The sequence below is a fragment of the Amblyomma mixtum genome, chromosome 1 (assembly GCF_055824585.1).
Source record: "Amblyomma mixtum isolate Tamu chromosome 1, ASM5582458v1, whole genome shotgun sequence".
Lineage (NCBI taxonomy): Eukaryota > Metazoa > Arthropoda > Arachnida > Ixodida > Ixodidae > Amblyomma > Amblyomma mixtum.
The window spans coordinates 320314191-320337213 of record NC_143012.1 but is presented as its reverse complement, the minus strand read 5'-3'; the positions used below and the strand labels follow the sequence as shown (position 1 = coordinate 320337213).

Here is a 23023-nt window from a genome sequence, read left to right as displayed (position 1 = left end):
CATTTATAGTTACAGATTCTGTAGCACGAATAATATTGTCATTGCTCTCCTTAAGTACGATTTTTGTCCCTAGAAAACATACTTCCGGTGCTTAAGTAAAATACGTTAAAGTTCATTCCAGTTATTCATACTCTATGTTGTGGAATGAATCTGTTAAAATACGGTTCATAATGCAATAGTCCGGCGCAAGTGAATTCAACAAAGCAGTCGCGGTTGCAACCATTTCGGTTCTCACACGAAAGCATTCTTTTTTAACATACAATCAGTACCTAACGTTTCCGAGTAGTTATTACTATACTGTGTTAGGAACCTAAACACACATTTTTTTTAATGAGAAAGCATTACTAGCCCCATTAGACGAAATTCCTTCGGTGACCGTCGTTGTTGTTGAGGCCGAGAGATGGTCCCGAAATGGCCGAGAGATGGTGCCGCCGTGGTGGCTCAGTGGTTGTGGTGCTCGGCTGCTGACCCGAAAGACGCGGGTTCGATCCCGGCCGCGGCGGTTGAATTTCTTTGGAGGAGAAATTCGAGGCCCGTGTACTGTGCGATGTCAGTGCACGTTAAAGAACCCCAGGTGGTCGAAATTTCCGGAGCCCTCCACTACGGCGCCTCTCATAGCCTTAGTCGCTTTGGGACGTTAAACCCCATAAACCAACCCAACCAACCAAAAGATGACGTCATCACGCTGTCTCCGAGCGAGGCGCGCGCGTTGCATCAAGGCCAAGCGCGCTACAGGAGGAGCCAGATCAGTGGGAGGAGCAGATGGCGTCGCGTCTGGGAAGAGCTGCGGTAACGATCCTTCAAGGCCAAGCGCACTGCAGCGCGCTGCATAGATGAGAGGCCGCGGTGAGTGGGCGAGTGTCGCCGCCAATGCAGTGTGCAGCTCGAAGTTCAATCCTGTGAACCAGTGACGCTCGAAAGAAAGAAAAGGCGTACTATGAAACGCCTCGTACCACTCGAGCACCGGTGCCATTCGCCGCTTTACTTTGGGCAGTTTCCTATTGTTGTTGTTTTTTTTTTTCCGCGTGCCATCTTGACAGCTTCTCCGACCCAGACTTCAATGGACATGCAATCTTCACAAGCAGGAACGACAAACCATCGTTGGCTAAAGTGAATTAGGCCCTACAGGGCATTTGCGCACCAAGAGTTGCGAAAAAAAGCCGGATTGAGAGCTCATGTAGTGGCGTACCTCAGGATTATATATTCTGCGTACAATGTCGTTATCACTGCTAAATCAGCGTGTAAATTTAAAGCCCATGTGAGGGTAAGTACAACAGCCGAGAGACGCAAGCAAATGCGGGCTCATGTTAGATGAAAGGCCGCTATTCCGTTGTCTTTTGTACCTCAATCATCATCCGAACTACATCCACTGCAGGCGAAGCCTACATCATTTCGATTATCTCTGTCCTGTGTAAGCTGGGGCAACCTTACCCCCGCAAACTTCCTTATCTCATCCGCCCACCTGACTTTCTGCCGCCTCATACTACGCTTGCCTTCTCTTGGAATCCATTCCGTTATCCTATAAGGGACCATCGGTTATTTTGCCTTTGCATTACTCGTACATGCACTGTACCAGCCCATTTCCCCTCTTGATTTTAACTGTAGGATATCACTAACGCGCGCTTGTTCACCTCACCCACTCTGCTCTCTGATCCCTCGAGCCCCCCGCAGTCGACGCCTATGTCTCGGACATCCGGTCCTCGTCACGCGGGGTGTTACTGAAGTGCCGCATTTCACACCCCTCTCCAAACCAAAGGGGACCGCGCGTCGGATCTGCCTTGCAGGAAGAATTAGGCGACTTTCAAAAACCTTCATTTTTTTTTTTTTGCATTCGGCTAACTTTGTTTCTGCTTTTGTTTTCAAACGAGCTCCTTAAACGGCGCCGGAGTGCTGGCTTCGAGAACGGCTGCACGGCCAGCCCTAACAAAACACATAAACGATACACTGAGTCAACGGCGCCCGGGTGTGGGCTGCTTTAGAACCCTCGGCACAAGGGTCCGCCAATTTGACTTCTGGAACCTCCCGTTCTGCAGAGGCGTGTAAAGTTGCGGATCATACTTCAAAGATCACAATTAATCCAACGGTACCCCGTGTCCCCGTGACCCTGTATTCCGTAATTACGTTAATTACGTTACGTTATCGTTTTTTTTCCCCGGTTTAGTACAAATAGTACAAACCGTAGATACACTGTACAGCACACGTATCTTTTGTCTGCGTACCCGCAACACATCAGACGCCCGTAAGCAATGTGACTTGCTTTACGATATTGCCGGCTTTTCCTCAAGTTCTTAAGTGTGGCCAATAAAGCGGATTGCGGAATATCTGGCCTTAAGTGATAAATTCGCCCGCGGTCGCGAATGTAAGCCACCCGCTCCAAAAAAATGAGAAAGGGAAGTCAATTAGCGCCACCTCGTGAAAGAAAAGTGAAGGGCTTCTAAAGAACCGCGAGATAATGTAAACATTGCATGCGCGCACGCATTCTTTCACTTTGTTGCGGGGAAGCTTTGACTGCCCTTCAAAGCGTTACGAACAGCTGCCGATGCTACCTTTTCTTTTCGCTAGAATTAACTAAGCTAGAGTACTGCTTTCCTTGATAATTTTACGTTGCGCTCGCTATCGCGAATATCTTCTTGTACCACCAGCAAAAGTCGCCGATCGCATCATCCGTGCCGCGCCACTGATCGCCGGCAACAAGCGATGCCCTACAAAGACGAGCCCCCGTCACAGTAGGCAGGAGAAGTCGGCCGCTCTCCCGATTGCCAGTGCGAGGGCGGAAAGGGGAGAGCGAGCGCGCGGAGCGGCAAGGCGAACGCTCGCTGAGGTCACGTAATGGCTCGGCGCTCCGCGCGACGACGACAGCTGCACGAGCCGCGTCTGAGAGTCGCCGCAGAAGGCATGCGGGAACACCGCAACACGGCTTCCTGATTGTCTGAGCGCAGGAGCACCAGCAGCAGCTCGCAACAGGCGAGCTCCACAGTTTCTCACTTCCAGTCGCGCCGTGCGGTTAGGCAGGCGCTCGCGCACGGCCGCAGTGAACTACCGAAGCGTAGCGTACAGGGTCGTCCACTCTTGGGGTGATCACCGCTCCCCGTGGCTGCTCTCCGCGGAGCGCCAGTGCGTCCGGCGCGGCCGCGCATCGAAGCAAAGCTGCGCATGCGCGGGGGGAACTAGGGGAGGTGCTTCGCGTCGTCTGCTACAGCGCTGGAGCGCGCCGCTCTTGCTTTGCTGTGAAGCGCACTTCACTGAGCTCCAGCGACTGAGGGACCGAGACGGCATCGCGGGAAAGAGCACTTTAATCGCGGCAGCGTATTGGTTTCGCCTAGAGCATGTGAACAGCCTGTTTCTTCACCGTCAGAAAGTCAATTCAATGCAGAAACTGAAACAAGCATCTCCGCAGATAAACGACTTAAGCATTGCCCCCCCCCCCCCCCCCCCCCGATTGATGAGGATAAAATGACTAAAGCGCTATTCTTTTGCGCGCTGTGCTGGTGCTATTTTTTGTTGTTGCCGCAACTGTTAGTGCCGTGTGTCTGGAGATCCTATCAGGCGCGCTTTTCTTGGTTTAGGGCGATGACGTGATGAGCATAGCGCGCAGTTTCGTGCATCGCTTGATGCTATATCGAATTTGATTAATGGGGCTAATAAAACGGCCAACACCCGTCGCTCTGCAGATGGAATCCCACACATCCGGCACGCACGAAGGCTGATCAAACTATTTGGTCACCGCTGAGGCCTCTGGTTAATATAAACCGCTCGGGGTTTATTAACGTGCGTTTCCATAGCAGAGCCACGGGCGTTATTGCATTATGTCATTAAAATTACCGAGGTCACTTAACACTGCTTGCGTGCTGTGAATGCGAAATCATTTATGGGTCATCATGAATTCTGCTGCGTGTTCTATTAAAGGTTTCCCCCACCTTTACCATAAAGGCCTTTGTCCAGAAGGTCTTTGGCCTATAATCATTTACCACAAAAAGCGTTCGACCCGAAGGCATTTAACAATCTCATAATGACTATCAGCATTTATTATGCCCTTTACCTAAAGGCCTTTTAGCTAAAGGTATTTGTCCTAAATGCCTTTGACCTAAAGGTCTTTGCCATAAAACTTTTTTCTGAAGGCCTTTATTGTTTATCATTAGTGCCTTTCACCATTAATAATAATGTCCTTTACCTAAAGGTCTCTATTGCAAAGGCCTTTCACCTTAAGGACTTTGTCCTAAAGACCTTTCACTATTATCACTACTAACTATTAATACTGCTAACTATTATCCCGTACACACATCTCTGATGTCTAGGCTATATTTCAATTATGATGTCTGGCTTTCCTTGATTACGTCATCTGAGTTTTTGGACCACTTTTGCAAACAGCAACATCCGGGTTTCGTTGCCGATAAGCCATATAATGTCGCTATAAAGGTGAAATGTTATAGGGCAAAAGAAGGACGAACACAGATAGTCCATGGACAGGACAGCCGCTGCCCGCTCCTGGCCACAGGACAGCGCCTGTCCTGTCCATTGACTATCTGTGTGTTCGACCTTCTTTTTGAGTTGCAAAAGTTGACATTTCTTCAGAATGAACCAAGCAGCCGTGGAACACGTTTTATTCTATATTGTCTCCATCGAAGTACTGCCTCCGCGGCTGCGGTTGAACCCGCAACGTTTGGATCAGGGGCAAGAGCGAAAGTCACTGAGTCACGGCAGCGGGTTTCTCAATGATACGAAGCCGCACAGCACCAGCGCGAGTTCAGCTTGAATCATGTCCGAGATGTATAGGATGGCGGTCTGTGGTAGCCGAGTCATGCTACCCGCTCTTATCAGCTTACGATGCTGATACGTGGCTGCTCATGACTGCTCAACGAAGGGGCTGGCCACTCTCAAGCGAATGATTCTCGGATTGTTCGTAAAAGCGAAGGCCAGCGGACGTTTTTACTCTGACCGCAGTTCTGTCGGCTTGCATGATCATCGTGCGATCAGCTTTGGAATATGGATTGCTTTTATCTTTTGCTGCTTCCCATGCCCCTTCGGCGACAAAAACTCTTTGACAGCGCAGGCCCATTTCATTTCCCGGTGCACTTTCGAAAAGGTAGCCATGTCGCGGGTGCCAGAAAATGAAAGACGGCGCATTGTAGATCTCTGCCTTCAAAACTATTCCCAAAGAGTTATATCAGAGATTACTAATCGGCCATTTAAAACTGTGAATCGAATCATCCAGGCGTACAAAAAGGAAGGAAGAATTGCTGATGCTCCCCGTAAAGCCCGGCCCAAAGTGACCACGGAAGAGGACGACATGGCCATTGTTGCGGCGGTGGCTGACAACCCCACTTCAACTGTTCGCGAAATTAAGAATAACCTCGGGCTGGATGGCGTCTCAGACACGACTATCAAGCGTCGCCTCTACGCGGCAGGTCTGAAAAGCAGAACGGCGGCGCAAAAGCCAATAGTGAGCGCGGCCAACAAAGTAAAGCGCGTAAATTTCGCCCTTCAGCATGAGCAGTGGACCGAAAACGAATGGAGAAAAGTCGTCTTCACAGATGAGTCCACCTTTACAACAAGATGGGACCAGAGGCAGCGAGTTTGGCGCCCCGAGAACTGCCGGTAAGCATAATTAGCGTGAGCTCTCATGTCTTGCAAGTGCGCAGGAACTTTGCACAGATATGGAAACGAAGATGTTGATAGCTTGTTACTCTATTCAAAAAATTTCAATGATAGCATGTGTTCAAATTATAATTCATGTTGCGCTTTTTCTTCCGTGTTTTAAAGGAAATATTGAGCTAATAAATGTCATCTCGCAAGCCATATTTTCAGCGCAACGATTTTTGGGTTTCATCCCAGATTATATATACGTTTTTGTATCCCGTATTTACTTCCTGCCAAAGAGTTTAGAAAATTTTGAAACCAAAGACAATCTCCGATTTACTAGCGTTGTGCTGGACCCACGAGCGAAGAAATGTTTGCCTGAAGCTGGGCATAAATCGTGATCTATGTTGGTGCTTGTATTTTAGATTTAACGTCTTATGTCACATAGGCTATGTGAGACGCCATAGAACAGCGCGCTAAAAGAACCTTGACCGTCTAAGCGGTCTTTAAAATGTTATGATATCGCATACATCAAATGCGTTTTACATTTCGACCGCTCCTAACACGGCCGCCGCGGCCAGGTTTCGTTCCCGCGAGTTGGGATCGGTAGCCTGCGCCATATTGTAATGAGATCAAAAATGACAAAATGTGCGGCCACCGGGGTCTTTGTTCATTCCTTTCGTATTATATTCCGTGATAACCACTGGAATGACAGGAAAGGCACGGTGGCTGTATATTTGACTCTGGGGACGAGTTCAATTGCGTTTCAGCCTGTTAGTGCCAAGCCAAAATCTTAAGAGGTCAGAACATTTCGGTATTCATTACTCTCAGTCTAGACTCTGCATCTGCTTGTTTAAAAAAGGAAATACAATTTTTTTTTATAGATACATGCCGGAGTTTATCCAGCGGGTCGCAGCTAGCGGCCGCTCTGCTGTGAGCGTCTGGGGCGTAATGACTGCTGAAGGACTTGGACCTCTTGTTCAAATCCAGGGCCGCTTCAATGCGGACTCATACTGTTCAATCCTGGACGACGTGCTGCTGCCGTATCTAGTCGGAGGACCATTTCCGGACAATGAATTTATCCTGCAGCACGACAACTCTCCGATTCACAAGGCAAGAAAGGTCGGTGCCTACCTGGACGACCGTGGCGTGGCAGTTCTGGACTGGCCACCACAATCACCCGACATCAACGTCATCGAGAATGTTTGGGGCAGAATGAAATTTTCTATGGCACGCCGACAACTCCACAGCCTCTCAGCGGACGCGCTTTGGACAGCTGTGGAAGAGGAGTGGGATCGCCTTAGGTCCAACACTAGCTTTTGTCGTTCGCTGTACAGCTCCATGCCAAGCAGAATGCGAGCTGTCATTGACGGTGGTGGCGAAGCCACTCGCTACTGAACAGAGTAGAGTTTTAAGAAAGAACTGCTCTGCAATGACGCCAACAGCGATTAGAGCGAAGATATGGGCCCAGGAGAAAACAGACAAAAAAAAAGGCACACCAGTAAGCAAGAAACGCTCACATATCCATACCAAAGTATCGCACGAGCCCCATCGCTTGTCTCCTCCTTTCAACTTGGGTTATGCATTTTCCCCCACCCCGACCACTTTTTCTGAGGTGAAGGGCACCCTCACAAGTACCGTCTTCAAGAGAGATGGTGACTCACTTCGTTTGTTTTCAGGCAGAAATAGTTGTGCCTCTTACGTCTAAAGTGTCATGTCTTTTACTCAACGTCTTTTCCGTGTCTAACTGTGCAGAAAATGTTTTTGTAAATATATGTCACTCATTTCTTTCCTCTTTCACTTGGCTTCTTTCTCACAGAATACAGCTTAATTGTAAGCTAGAAAACAGACACGTCTCTCATAGCTTTTCCCCTCCAACCGCCTATTCAAAACGAACACAAACAGCATTCTCAGACAGTGTGCATTGATCCCAGAGACTCAAAAAAGAAAAAAGAAACGTCAGTGCTACCTGCCTTACAACAGCTTATGAATGTAATAATCAAAGAATTGATTTGCGATTAATCTACCTTAGAATGCGACTTCCCGCGTCAGGTATCCCACAACGAACCGGAACTGCTTCGGCGATTTTACATCAAGTGATGGTAATCAAAATAATTTGTTAGTTGGTTTGTTTATCGGGTTTAACGACATTAAGCGACTCAGGATATGTGGGACGCCATAGTGGAGGGCTCCGGAGAATTTCGACCACCTGGGGTTCTTTAACGTGCAATGACATCGCACAGTACAAAGGCGCCTTGCGTTTCGTCTTCATCGAAACGCGGCCGGGATCGAACCCGCACCCTCGGGATCAGCAGTCGGAAGCCCTAACCACTGAGCCACCGCGGCTTCACATGACGTAAATAAGTTGTATTTTTTATCGGATCTAGAAATATGACTATGGGGCGTAAGGTTGCGACCCTTTGATCGCAGAAATCAGTTGCTATGCCGGACAGCGCAGTGTCGCACATCCCGTAAAGCGATCCACGAACACCTACGAGCGACATTAACACAACAATAAAATAGCCGCGGAGAAGCTGAGATCACTGATTAGCTTCTGTCAAAGTACTGTTTTTATTGCCCGGCTTAATGGTAGAAGAAATGACAAGCAAATGAACAAAATATATATACGAGTGAACAATCGCTCAATTTTTTTTTCCTGATTTTACACGGATGTTGGCCATTTTATTAGCCCCATTAATCAAATTCGATATAGCATCAAGCGATGCACGAAACTGCGCGCTATGCTCATCACGTCATCGCCCTAAACCAAGAAAAGCGCGCCTGATAGGATCTCCAGACACACGGCACTAACAGTTGCGGCAACAACAAAAAATAGCACCAGCACAGCGCGCAAAAGAATAGCGCTTTAGTCATTTTATCCTCATCAATCGGGGGGGGGGGGGGGGGGGGGGGGGGGCAATGCTTAAGTCGTTTATCTGCGGAGATGCTTGTTTCAGTTTCTGCATTGAATTGACTTTCTGACGGTGAAGAAACAGGCTGTTCACATGCTCTAGGCGAAACCAATACGCTGCCGCGATTAAAGTGCTCTTTCCCGCGATGCCGTCTCGGTCCCTCAGTCGCTGGAGCTCAGTGAAGTGCGCTTCACAGCAAAGCAAGAGCGGCGCGCTCCAGCGCTGTAGCAGACGACGCGAAGCACCTCCCCTAGTTCCCCCCGCGCATGCGCAGCTTTGCTTCGATGCGCGGCCGCGCCGGACGCACTGGCGCTCCGCGGAGCGCAGCCACGGGGAGCGGTGATCACCCCAAGAGTGGACGACCCTGTACGTCAGCGCGATTGAGGAAGTGCGCGGCTGCAGCAATTTCCACGGAGGTCACGACTGAAACCGACGGCAGGCCGGTGGTATGTGCTGTGCTGGTGCGCGCCCGTCAGCTGGATGTGAGCGAAGGCGCTGGTGCGTGCGGTTGACGTCCGTGTCATGTCGGGAGGCCGATCTTGACGCAACGTGAAGTGGAGCGCGTAGTCGGAGTGGGCCCGAGGACAGGAGCCCTCCCGAAACGAGCATGGCCTGCGGGCTGGGCCTCATCAAGGGCGTCCTGTGCGCCCTCAACTTGACGATCTCGGTACGTATGAATATTCATGTGATGTGTCACTGCGATCCCGAGGCGCGTGTCGACGCGGCGACCACCAGATTGAGCGGGATTGGTGCTTTGTCGCCACGGATTTATCACGCAAGGTCCCATGTATTTGCCTGACAACAGCACGGACCTCGCAAGGTCTTGCTCGCAACAACCTAGCGCGCTGAGAATGGCTGAGTCCTCACTTCTACTAAGCTAGACTGAGTTGCAGGCGCGGAAACAAAAGCGACGAAGAAGTGTACGTGTGTTTCTCCGCCACGATAGACTCGGCGCGAGGCTGCACCAGCGCGCTTAATTGAATTTTGGGTCTTCTGATTGCCCTTAAATAGCTCATTAGGAGGGGCATGCCTTTCGGGGGTAAGACAGAGCATTCAAATAATCCGTATAGCATGCGTGGCAAGCAGCGCAGGTGGTTGACTGCCTGCACATGTGCAGAACGTGATACCAGTCTACAATTGTGCTTTGCTCATTTTTCTGCGCGCAGCTGCTGGGTGTGGCGGCAATTGTCGTGGCTGCTATTGTGCTCAACAACCCGAACCTCCACGATGTCAACGACCACTTGGGAAAATTCTCAAACTACCCAACTGCTGCGACGTTCACCCTTGTGGCAGGTGTCACAGTGCTACTGTTTGGTGTCTGCGGTTGTTGCGGAGCCTGCTTTGCTGTTGGCTGGCTCCTGCTTATGGTGTGTTACTTCCTGTTTTCGAAGGCATGCAACTATCAAACATATTTACACTCTCCAGTTATGTTTGTAGTGCCAAACCTTTTTGCTTTATTACGGCAACTTCAGTTGCTTGAGCTGAGGATTTCATCCTTCACCTCGAACACTGTACCAAAATTTCGTTGATTGTTTCAAACTTTGGACTGCATCACTAGAGGTATTCAAAGAATGCCTCAGAATAGCTCGTGAGTAAATAGCGCCAGACAGAACATGACGAATGATGCTGATCATATGCAAGCACAGGGAACAAAACACTCAGCGAACCCAAGTTTTTCATGAACCGTCAACTAATAATGACTGGCAGTCTTGTGAGAATTTCAGAAGTTCATAAAAATATCCGCTTATATGCAACACTTCAAGAGTCACACATCAAAAAACCGCACGTATTCTGGCTTGGCTAGACACTGAGTCACCTTTCAGGCCCAGCTGATATGCTGAAGTCAAATGGTCTCAATTAAACAAGCCATTTAGACTGAGTTAGATTCAGCTGTAGTTTAAATTGAGTTAGACTCAATTGCTGTGGTCCTGTTTGAGCTGGTCCCACTGAAGACAAGTCCTGCTAAGAGTTGGTTGCAGCTATAGTTGAATACAACTAAAAACAAAGCAGCAGATACCCCTCAAAAGAAGCCCTCCACCTAATGATGTCGCGGTTTATCCCATTTCATCGAGGCACCTGGCAGCCACGTGCAATGTCACGCTTTGGGATTAACTGTGAGCTCATTACAGTCGGTTGACACCATTGTGAGGGCATCTTTCGAGGGGTGTTTACCGTTCTGTTCTTGAGTTGTATCCAACCATGAAATTGTCTTCTACTTCATGTCTCACATAGTGTTGCTTGTCTTGTATCTCGGGCATCATTATTTGCTGGTCTACATGTTTTGATAATAACACTACATAGTGCTCTCACTTCAGCTGTTGTACTCATGGTAGTCCAGAAATCAGAGACTGTATCGGTAGCAATGCTTGAAATGAAATAGGGACATATTTTTATGCAAAATTGTTTTCAAAACAGTAAATAGCATACATGATTAAAACCATTACACTGCAAAGTTCGGTTATCCAATAATCCAATTTTTATGCCCACTTATGTTTTATAGCCACAGTGAAAACACCTCACTATAAATTAAAAGAGCCCAGTTAATAAACCAGTTTGCTGCACTCGTCCCATTTAATATAGTTCAGATCAGGTAGTCCCAGGTAGAATGGGTCCCTGTAGGCAAGGTTACTCTAGAACAGATTCCAACTAGAGTGAATCGCAGTAAATAATAGTCCCTGTTGAGCTAGTGTCAGAATGGATTCTATGAGAAGCCCATTTGTAATTAGTTAAGGGCAGAACTGGTCCCAGCTGGAAACATTACATTCAATACCAAGTGGCTTCAGGTGGAACCATTCAGCAATTGTTGATTAGTCACACCTGTGTGTGTACGTACTGCACCTTAGCTGCATCTCGCTCCACAAGGTATCATGCAGGGCCCAGCAGTTTTCTATTGGTACCAGGTATACGCTGTCACTGCCATAGAAGCCATGAGTGCGCGCTGTCAGCTTCTAGGCTTGCATTGTTGATTTGTGAAGGCAGTATGCTTGAGGAAATCCTCACCCCAGGCTCATAGCTTCTGCAGCAGAGTCAGAGAAATTTGTACCCTCATGTAAATCGGCACATTGTTCAATCGGCCTCCAAATGGTCTCAAGGGGTACAGGGGCAGGTATTTGTCCTATATTAGAAATGCTCTGTTTCCAATGAAACTTAGTTTATGTTTGTCAGGTTCTGAGCAGGGACTGGTGGTGTACTGTTTGTCCTGTTACGGACACTAACTGCTCCCTAGTCGGCACTCAATTGGGGCTGGTTAATTAAAACTTATGTAGCTAGTCGATTTGCACTCAGGTGATCGTAGCTGAAACCACGTGAATTTCGTTGATATGTTTTCATCTGGGTGATTAAAGAATAATGTTTAGCTCTACTGAGCAATCACAAAGAGGCAATAATATGTTTTCTGCCTTGGATACAAAATTACAATTGACAACTATTGTGCCTTGCACATTTTTTGGCTTGTGTCAAGTACTTCAAGTTTGAAATCCATGTGCCTAGTTAATCTTTTATTCTATAAGATTTACCCAGATTGCTGCCTGAAGTTTTTCAAATCAGACCACGATATGAAGCAGATATCCTGACATTTGTGTTATGATAGAACAAGTTTTGTAACATTACAAATTATTCACTGCACTTTAAATTGTTATTTTGTTGAGCTGAAAAGAAGATTGTCATGCAGCTGGCATTGCACACTTGGCAGATTTTGAGCATCCAGGTAAAATTAAGCATTCAACCATGGAAACTTGGTTGCTTCACCAGCCATTATGTGATCGAAGTTTAAAGTGGGTGTACAGCTATAGTTTGCTTTATTGGGGTTTAACGTCCCAAAGCAACTCAGGCTGTGAGGGCAATAACTATGAGGGCAACTGTAAGTACACTAAAAGGAATCATCTCACTGCATGCAGCCAGTCAGTACTACTCAAGTAAGGCAATTCTTGCATAAACGAATGTTCCCTTTCATTGTTTCTCAGAAGTGATGCAGAAGTAAAAACAAGTTCCGTTTTTTAATGCAAACCAAGCTTTTACTTTTATTTTGCTTACAGTGGTATCAAGCAGCTGTACATATCTCCTAAATTGACATCTTTGTATTTCAATCACAACATTATTATCTCTTCTTTCTTCCTATTTCTTTTCGTGTTGGAGGTGGGAATTGGGGTAAAGTGAGGCTGCCCCACAGTGTGAAAACGCCTGGTTTACTGAACTAGAATGAGGGTAGCCACCTTGCCTAGATCAGATGTTTATTGTGACACCTACGTTCTTAGTACAACTTTTTTCTAAATATCCTTATGTTGAAGGCATATCTTTCTTTTCACACAGTAAAGGTGTTTGTTTTTTTTACTACATTTCTTCCATTACTCTAATACAGAGCATTTACAGCTAAAGAGAATGCTAGTTGCTCATGATTTGTGTTAGTGAACCTTACACATGTTATTGTGCAGACATCCAGCATATTTTGTTCGTTCTGTCTCCATTAGCTATCCTCTGTCCTGCAGATGAAGGCAAAATGTCCACACATAACGTGCAATTGCAGTCTGTGCCTCAAACTCAATGGCTCCATTCTGTGGCAGCTGTGCTCATATCTCTCATTGTACAATGCCCGCAGTTCATCATCATCATGGCCGGCTTTGTAATCGTGGAGACAGTGGCCATGGGCCTTGTCTGGAAGTACGCAAACAGTGCCGAGGTGAGATTCTCCATGTGTTCCCTGCTCTCCCATTGTCCACTCTCCCCTTCCCGCCATTGAGCTTTCCAGCCTGTCTCTCATTGTGAGTCCCACTGTCACTTATCAGGCAGAGAAAAATGGACGATATTGAGTGATGGTGCATGTATGTTTGCTTTGCTCCTCTTTTGATTCTCTTTTCTGTCGTTTTTATTTTGCAGCTCGAAAACACCGTCACTTCAACGTTATACACGCTCATAGAAGCAAAGAAATCTGGGCTGCCAAACTTCCTGCACGACTTGCAGCACGGTGTAAGCCTTTTATTTTAAAATTGTTTTCTTCTTTTTCCTTTTTTGTTGCACGATTAGTTCCGGGTATGTGCACAAATTTGACTTCCAGCTTGGAGCATGCTTAGAATTTTGCCACCTTGATGTGCAGTGAGGATATGCTGGTAAAGTCTGAAGTGTTATTCTGGTGTTTCTTATTTTCATTTATTACCTCTTCTTCCTTATTTTTGAAACACACATATAAGTCAGTGCAGAAGACTTCAATGTGTCATTTTCACACTTCAAACAAAACTACATATTTGATTTCAAGTTATGTTGTGCATTTTGTGAAAAACTGCTGTAGCAGTATTTGCAGCGCTTTCTTGTCATGCAAGGCCTGGTGAACAGTTTTTGTATTGCAGTCTATGCATTTACAGTGCAGTTTTAATATGAATATTATGGACATCTGTTAAAGCATGTAACTGAAGTGCTATTTTTTCAGTAAAACATGCTACAAGTGTAGTTGTCTTGTTGGCTGTGATTCTTCATTATTACACTTGAATTTTGACCACACAGGGAAGTACAGCTTTTGTGAAAGGTATACAGGCCACTAGGTTTGCATGCAGTGCAGCCTGTTCACCATCACCAGCAGTTAAAATCTCTGAAAAGGAATTTTTGCTTTAACTGTTCCAGAGTTTAAGAGCTTCTGAGGCGTTATAAAAACCCCACTAAGTGACCAGGTATCAAGCCATGTGTGTGTACATTTTTGACAAAAGATGTTCGTTAATCAGTGTGATGTGGTTGTATCAGCATGATCAATGAAAGCAACACACACCACTCTGCTGTGTTGCTGTATCTTTGTGTGGTCTTCATCTGTAAATGTTTGAAACGAACTGTCAGTGCCAGTTTTTTCTTCCTTAATCGGTCTGCAATACAGCACTTCTGTTGCCATTAATACCTCAAACTCATGAAAATTAATGAGATTGCAATCGTGCTTAGTGCTGGTTGGCTTACCAAAACTTGTTGCATACTCTGTGTCCTATTCTTTCTTGAGTGTATCATCTGGTTTCTTACTTTTTAGCTCAGCTGCTGTGGAGCAATGGGCCCGGATGACTACAAAAGGAATGGCTTGGAGATACCAGCGAGCTGCTACACAGAGGCAAAGCCACTCCCACCGGTCCTTCACAAAGTGGTAGGAACAGTTTGAAGCGGTATTTATTGAGGCACTTAGTCGTTTGAAGTATCTAAGCCAGGCCCTGATTTATCAAATAGTTTATTATTGTAGAATATCTACTCCAGTGTTCTAGTTTCGATTCCATGAATCAGAAGCTGCATGTGGCATCATTTACATGTACGAGAGGTATGCTAAGGATGGCATGATGAAATAAATTAATGACAGCAGGGAGTAGCCATCTTCCAAGCTCCACACCTGGTATGCACTAGCGTATTAGTGGATTATATTAGCGGATATAATCCCGGTAAGCATGGAAAGTGTTTGTTGTAACTATTGCAACTTAAAAAATCTATGCCATTGCTCATATTAATCAAGGCCTTCCTTGTCTTGGCATAAGCTGACTGCATGAATAAATAAATAAATAAAATAAAATTATAAATGTTGCACACTATCGTGAAACCAGCTGTTCGAAGGAAAATTGGAGAATTTTCAAAGCAACCATGTCTTGCACTGCCAATACTGGCCATCCTTTTGCCCTTTTTTTTTATATCTGGAAATACCTAAAAAAACACGAGAAAAACCCGATTGGATCATGCATTTTAATTTGATGCCTTTTATTCATCAATGCACACTAATGGTATCAATATCACTTTTGAGCCCTCAATTACACAGAAAAGCCAAGCAAAGACAGAAGTTTCCTCAGACATTATATCAACCAAGATGGCGTTGGCTGCAAGTCCCACCTGCTTTCACATAATCTGTGGCAAGAGCAAGCTTTCTGGAGCACTTCATTGCACATGCATACATGATGGTGTCAAGCAATTAAGCTTGACGTCCCTTCGTCCCCGTTTTTCGTGCTGTTACTTTTTAAAATTAAGCTTGTCTTGCTGTTTCTGCATTTGGGCCAAACAAGAAAAATTACTGTTCACAAAAATTATGGGGCACTTATGACTACTTACATGCTACTTATGACTGCTACTTATGGCTACTTACAGTCAGTACTAGTACTAATGTCTCAAAGGCCTTTCCCATGAAGGCCTTTAGGTCAAAGGCCTTTAGGAACGTTAACAACGCTGAAATTTGGGAAGACCACATGACCAAGCTACCATGTCACTTCCGGCTCCGGGTCCAAATTGCTGTACTAGGTAGCACTTCTTAACAAAGAAAGCATACCGTATTTTCCGGTATATAAGACGCGGCTTTTTTTCAAAAATCTTGCTGGTGCGTCCTATACAAGGGTGCGTCTTATATGCGAATTTTTTGGGTTTTTTTCCGAGTTCAGAGATTACTCGGGTTCATGCTCAAGCTTTTTTCACCGAAAAAATATCACTACCAGTAACACGGTTAATGCTTCAATACCGGAACCGCCTTGCGCAACTTTTTTTAGGTGAACTTTATCATGAAACGGCAAAGATGACGTCTTCGGGAGCACAAACGTGCGGCCGTTTCGGAGGCCCCAAGCAAAACTAATGAGAAATGCCAAAAGATGGCGACAATCGCGCTTCTCACCATTGTCAAGACAAGCCAAGACAAGATGTACTCATGGGGAGCTCATTCGTTTTTTCTTTCTTTTTTGCCAAAACGTGGGTGGTTATGGCGTGAGTGTTGCCTTTTTCAATCACTTAGCGTTGCTTAAGAATTTCTCACAGGTACGGTGCATATCGCGATGGTCGTGCAAGCGGGTTTATTAAGCCTCACTAGCCTAACTGGGTAAACTGGGGTGCGTCTTATACACTGGTGCGTCTTATATACAAACTTTTTCAATGACAGCTTGCATATATGGCGGGTGCGTCTTATACAAGGGTGCGTCTTATACACCAGAAAATATGGTAGATTAAACACTTATAGCTTTAGCTGAAATCTTGTTGAGCTACCTCCTGTCTGCTTGCCCTGGGTTTCCCCATGTTCAATACATTGAAAATGATATTCGGTAGACTGTTTCGAATAGCGTTATGTATTGTTCTACTTAGCAGAGAGCATTTGACAGAATTACATCTTCAACGTTGTTAGAAAAAGTCACTGTTGTAGACAAGAGCTGCTTGGTGGCTGTAAATTTTTGCCGTGAACTGATTTCAGGGCTGTGGTGAAGCTATCGCAACGTTTCTCGGTCAGCAAAGTCTCAAGATTGGTCTCCTGGTACTAGGCATTGTGGTTGCCCAGGTGAGCTCGCGACATTGAAAACATGTGGTCTGTGCTACTGAAGTTGACATGTACATGTTACATTGTCAGATACCGAACCTCGAATTGAACTCAAGGGATGCACATGTGGAGCAGGAAGAGCACTGTGCAAGCTTACCTCAAGATAAATAGTCCTGTTCGCTTTTGTTAGCAAACTTCATTCAGTAACACTGGGTTGCGTGCTCCATGTGGTCGCTTATGAGATACTTACCCTTGTGGAGTACAGGTGCGCATGCATAAAAGCTAATCTGCATGAAACAAATTGCAAGAGTGAAGAGAATGGAACAAAAAACAATGAAATGGGCTGTGTTTCTCACATTACACTGCAGATTACTGCATTACGGAAAGAACCCCAGGTGGTCGAAATCTCCGGAGCCCTTCACTGCGGCGTTCCTCATAGGCTGAGTTGCTTTGGGACATTAAACCCCAATAAACCAAACCAAGCCAGAATAGTCATGAATGTTGTGTTTTGCATCTGTGAAGTGTTCTGCACCATTAAAATGAGTGAAAATTTGGCAGTAAGTGATATCAGATCCAGGGCATTTATATTGAAGCTGCACACTGCTTCTATGCACCACACGCTAGTGTTTTAACACCACATCAGACATGGTGTGTGTTGTAGTTAGTGGCTAACTATCCTCACATTCCTCACCTTTCACTGGTCTCTTTTGTGGACTCCATGCACAGCATCAAAATATTAGCAAAAGCTGAAAACTATTGGCACTCTCTGGCATTGATATTGAAGAGTACGCTTTCATGCTGTCCCGAGAAGCAAGGATTTTCAGATTTCTGCTTGATATTCGTCTGAATGTTTGAAATTGGACTTCAATATGTTATTGTGCTTTTACTTCCATGCTGTTAATTGAAGCATAAGTTTAGCACTAAAAACAATGAGGGTGCCCATTTCCCATAGAAGCAATGCCACCAAGCTTTTGTTGTTAAAAGTAAACAAACTGAGGTCACGATTCAGTGGCGGCTAGTGCATAAACGTATGCACGCTAAAAGGGCTGAAAGACCTCCTTTTCCTGAGGTGCTATGGAACTGATATGAGCAGTCTATTTTTCTTATGGTCTGGCCTTTTTTCTCAAGAACCCAACATCCCTCGTCATCATAAGAATATTCTAGTCATGCCATTTCTGTAGCAGTTGTAGCATCAGTGACAGCAGGTGAATGATTGCTGTTGCTGCTGAACGAGACAGTGAGCGTTAGAAGGCTGTAGCATCATCCTCTCTCTGGCTGCTCAGGCAGCTGAGTTGACAAATATAGAGGAGAACAATTTTTTAAGAGTTTTGTGTTATCATACAGCACAGAACAGAATCGATAAGCTTCCTAAGCATGTTTTAGAGATGGGAAGTCTCCTTATATATTTACCAAGTGTCAACAGAGCTGCACAGGCCATTATTTCTGTCGTGTCTAAAGTAAGGAGTTTTGTGAAATTCACACATTATCATTGCACTCAAGCTTCAGATGAGGTCAAGATGACAAACATTTTAAACGGATTCAAGGAGTTCATGCAGTAATGCATTTGTTCTTGCTCTCATAAGGAAAACTATTTCAGGTCCATATTAGCAGCATTTTACTGAAATACATGTTTACATGAAGAATCAAATTTTATTAAATCAAAGGCACCATGCTTATATGACATATATATATCTTCCTCTTAGAAAGGCAGTGTGAAAAATGCAGTAAATAGGCACTAAATGGAATGGCTTTCAGTGCTGTTGTAATGCTTTCAAACTGCTATGTGGCCCCTGCTATAATAAAGTTATGGCTGCATTTATTGAATAAGTGGTGCATGCTGGCTATTATTAAGTTTTCGAACATCGGTGCTGTGAACTTTGCTGTACTGTGCATATTTTTGTGCCAACAGTGTCCATTTTGGCTCTCTTCGTTTGACAGCAGCGGTAGGGGATAAGTTACAGCCATGACTGAAGGCATTTCAGGGTGAGATGGCCTGATGCTGTAAGTGAAGGCCGAGGAGCGGAAGCAAAACAGGGAAAGAACAACCTTTTGTCCCTGTCTCTTTTTTTTTAATGTGGCTGTGTGCGGAGGAGCTAGGCGGCGACACATCCTTTTGTCCGAAATCCGCTGTGCCATCACTCAAAGCGGAGTGGTTTACCACTGCGTGTCTTTGACTGCTCATTATCAATGGGTAAGATGATCGCGGATGCATAGCAGCAGTGTAGAGAGCTAATTCTGTTAGGTTTCTCTTGTAGTCAGTCTTTTTATGCGTAGTTCTCTGCTTGCATGTTTCTTTCTGTATTGATTGTAAGCGGACAGTTAACCTTTCACAAAGTGTTCAGGTAATGTGATTAAGCAGTCACGAACCTGCAAGGCATAAAGCTTCTTACTACCATCAGTCGTCTATTATTTTCCCTTAACACCATCTACTCCCTCTCAGCTGGTACTAATGAATCCAGAATTTATTATCCATTTCATCCATTTTCGGTTAAGGCAGATAGCAGTGGTGTGCAAAAATTTTAGTTTTCAAATACGGATCTGTACGAATGGGGGAAAAAAAAAGAATGTCTTTGAATATGGAGTGTCTGTTTGGTGGACAAGAGATAAAAAAAAAGGAAAAATAGGAAAACATTGTTTAATTCTTTTTTTGTAATTGCATGCAGCCATTGCAGCCAGATTAAGCAAAACTAGGCTTGGCAACATGTAAAAAGGTGGAGTGCACAGAAATGTATGCTCCTTGACTAAACAGCATGAAAGTTCAACCTCTAATGTGGTCATAGAGAACGAGTCATAAAGTGAAGTCAGTGAAATGACGCACGACTACATGACAACTAAAATAAAATAATGTAATGGGCTCAGTACTAATACATCAAGGGACCATAAGAAATGTCCGAATGGTCCAAAGGTCATATAATTAAATGACACCCCCCCCCCCCCCCACCTCCTTCCCCATTCCTTAAAAAATGCTTGTCAGAAAGCTTCACCGCACAATTTGCAAACAGCAGGTGACAAGCGTGTGGTTTCAGCACATTGAGAAAATGTGAGAACAATATGGACCTAAGCGAGGGGAACGCACATTGGCCTCAGGATGGCGGGACTGTTTCTGAAAAGGAAAGGAAATGACCAGCAACGCGCAGCTGGATTCGGTTGGCTTGCTTGCTTGTACTTGTCTGATAGCCACCGTCGCTGCAGGCTGCCACAAAGCTCAAAGCCTAGCTATGTGGCCGGGCTATTTTCGGCCCTAGCGATGGGGGCTCTCTTATCTTCACTCCTGCTGTTAAGCGCAAGTGAGATGTACATGGGCTACACCGCAGCATACAGTAGGCGAGATATCTACTCCATTGTTTGCCCCGCCGGTGTCACCTCGACTTGGTCCTCATTCGGCACCCAATGCAAAATTCCACAAGTTGGCTTTCCTGCATATCGAAGTGGACAAAAATAGCTTGGTGCTGCTCTTGCTAGAAGTGTTTTGAAGGCAACAGGACGAGTCACCATGGGTGTGGGCATGAAATACGAAATGCACTGTGGGAGGATAAAAAAAAAAACTGCACTCTTTTGTTTTGTGATTGCTCAAAGTTGGTGGTCGGCCATCTTGTTTAATCAAATTTGGTATGTGGGAAAGCCCACTTACGGAATTGCGCATAAGGCTCGAGCCCTGCAGCATCCGATGACATACGCAGTGGGATGTGGCCAGTCCACACGATAAACGGCAGGTAATAAAGCGAAGAGGATGCTTTTTCACTGTTTTCTTGATGCTTTCAATTCAATCTTTAGGTAAGTTGCCGAGCTATTGTGGTTCCGTCGCGGTCAGATTTATGCAGCACTTAAAATCTAGGTCTATCGAAGGGGCATCTCTAGTGATTTGAGCACAGGTGGAGAGGGAAAAAAAAATTACCGAAGACCCTTTGGAAATTCTAAAGTGTGTGTGGCGAAAGCCTTGTGGGTAACCTACTGCCACTTCCCCGAACCGCTTGGTGCGGAATCACTGGGCCGCTTCGGAGCCATGCGTCTCACTCACTCGACTGCAACGAGACGTCTGGAGTGGCACATGCACGCGCTCGTTCTTCCCCTACTGTGTGGCATCACGGTTGCTATGCACAGCTGCACCCCCCACCGGAGCGCCGGTTTCTAAGGGTGGGCGGATGTTGCGCCACTGCGCGGAGGAGAGGCCACAGCTGTCACGATTCCAAAAGCGTGACACCTCTTCTGACAACCTTCTGTCGACAACGATGAGGCATTAAAGGCTTTCGCCTTAATAAAAAGGGAGAGAGAGGAAGCGGCCGGCGGCCTGTTATACACATCGTTTTATACATTTTTAAAGGGCATTGTTTGCTCAGTTTATGTCACAGACCTTAAACAAACGATCATCACGCTCTGCCAGTATGCTCGTTGTTGTTGTGTAGCCTTGGAGTTAACGGCCAGCTCTGGACTGACTCGTGGTGTGAGGGCACGGGTTTCCCTTTTTGTTCCACCCTTTGTGTAGTGTTGCCAACTTTATATTTTTCTCCATCTCAGGTTTTAGAAAACATGTTGATGATTCTTGCTAAAAATCACAGCAAAATTTTAGAGAAGAAATGTTTCAACCACCACTGACAAGAAGAATAGGAAATGGTTGTTGCTTTGGATTCATGCAATTTGCATTCTAGCGCGGGGGGGGGTCTCGGGTCCCTTGCCGCTATTGCAGGGGGGGGGGGGGGGGCAGGGGGGGGGAGAGGCTGAGACCCCTCTCACCAATGAGACCACCCCCCCCCACGAGACCCCCTGACTTTAAGCACTGGGTTTATGACAGTCGGCGATATGCGACTGCTGCCACCTATTCGGAAGCTTTCAAATATTCACTTCCCAAATTGAATGTGAACTGTACAAGAAACATATCTGGTTTGTATTCGAAATTTTGAATATTCTCACGTCCCTGCCAGATAGTTTAATTCCTTAGAAATTCACGGTGGATCTAAGGGTGTTCCCATTGTTGTTCAGGGTTTTCTGACAGACTGATGTGGTGACATACATGGCGTCTATTTTGTTCTCTAAAATCGGGATCTTTTCAAATATTACCATTCATTTTGATGACACCTTGATGCGTGTTGACTTGAATGTACAGTGGGCTAACATACTAACGGAAAATTTTGATCACTTTGTTTCCATCGGAGTGGTAAATTACAGTGTTTCATGACTCTTTATATGAGCTATCATGTTTGCCTTCTTTTGTCTGCTGTTTGCAGGTGGTTGCCATATCTCTGGCAATATTCCTGTATTGCAAGCTGTAGACAACTGCAGACTCCACGTTGCTGTGGTCCCCATCTCTGACTGCCTGGCCGCGGTGCATTTCTTTTGCATTCCTGCAGCAACACTGCCGTTGCGCCTGCATTGTTGTTTTTGTGGCCAGAGTTGTGGCCACTACTTTTTGTGCTTTCTGCTGAAGTGCTTGACTCCTTTTGCAAAGTGCCTTTTAAATAATCGAAGACCACACCATGTTGTGACAGGAGTACAAACTTATACATATGTAAATGAGCATCTCCATACAATAATTAAGCACATAATATTGTGCATGCATGCTTTGGTGCCTTACATGCTGTGCTGCAACAGTGCTAGTGGCCGTCATGTCTCATTGCAGAACGAATTTCACTGGGATAATTTACCGTCCAGCGTAGTGCCATTTCGTTGTTGGTCACAGTACCCTAAATACAGGAGAACCCCACTGTTACGTTCCTGTGTGCTAAATTTTCCTGGTTGTTATGTTTCCGTGACAGAGTCCCGGCGTAGCACCCATAGAAACCCATGTAGTATGAACTCGGCTCTTGCATCACGCTTCTGGTGTCATTCCCTCATGATAAGTTGTGAATGTCATCTTGCAGTAATGGTTTACCCTTTCCGGTATTTTGAGCCAAAATTTAAGTACACGTGGCATAGTGACGGCGATGCGGTCGAAGTGGTATAGTCTGCGCTTATCAGTGTTTGACTGCCACGGCATTCGGCAGCTTCTGGCGCAGTGCCCTGCGCCGGCACCCTACATGCTTGCAGGGGGCATGAATATTGTTGTGGCTGTTGGTGCAGCTCCATCAGCATTGTGACGCGAGTGCGGACGACCAAAGGTCGTCTGCACTCGCGTCACAATGGTGATGGAGTATGCCACTACAGGGAGCACATGGGGAGCACTGTACGAGGTGCGGTTTGAGTGGGTTGACTCTGAGGCTTTTGTTTCTGTCATCCGCTCTTTTCTTGTCCCCTGCAGCTTGATGTCTGTAGATGCCAATAGACGAGGATTATTCAGGATTAAAGTGGCAGAGAGCAACACCTTCGCCCG

The 23023-nt window shown here is 45.8% G+C and overlaps 1 protein-coding gene across 1 annotated transcript; it reads left to right on the top strand.

The window, feature by feature from the left end:
• Positions 1-8861: 8861 nt before the first annotated feature.
• On the top strand, positions 8862-22772 carry LOC149372664 (23 kDa integral membrane protein-like). Its single transcript, XM_089567221.1, has 7 exons — positions 8862-9156; positions 9656-9856; positions 13084-13164; positions 13362-13451; positions 14488-14598; positions 16657-16740; positions 21942-22772. Exons 1-7 carry the CDS (start codon positions 9097-9099, stop codon positions 21984-21986), a joined length of 672 nt encoding a protein of 223 aa, XP_089423347.1. The 5' UTR covers positions 8862-9096; the 3' UTR covers positions 21987-22772.
• Positions 22773-23023: the final 251 nt, after the last annotated feature.

Coding starts and splice junctions, on each gene's coding strand:
- LOC149372664 (XM_089567221.1), top strand. CDS start 9,097: ATGGCCTGCGGGCTGGGCCTCATCAAGGGCGTCCTGTGCGCCCTCAAC. Junction 9,857..13,083: donor TTGGCTGGCTCCTGCTTATG/GTGTGTTACTTC, acceptor CAATGCCCGCAG/TTCATCATCATCATGGCCGG. Junction 13,452..14,487: donor TGCACGACTTGCAGCACGGT/GTAAGCCTTTTA, acceptor CTTACTTTTTAG/CTCAGCTGCTGTGGAGCAAT.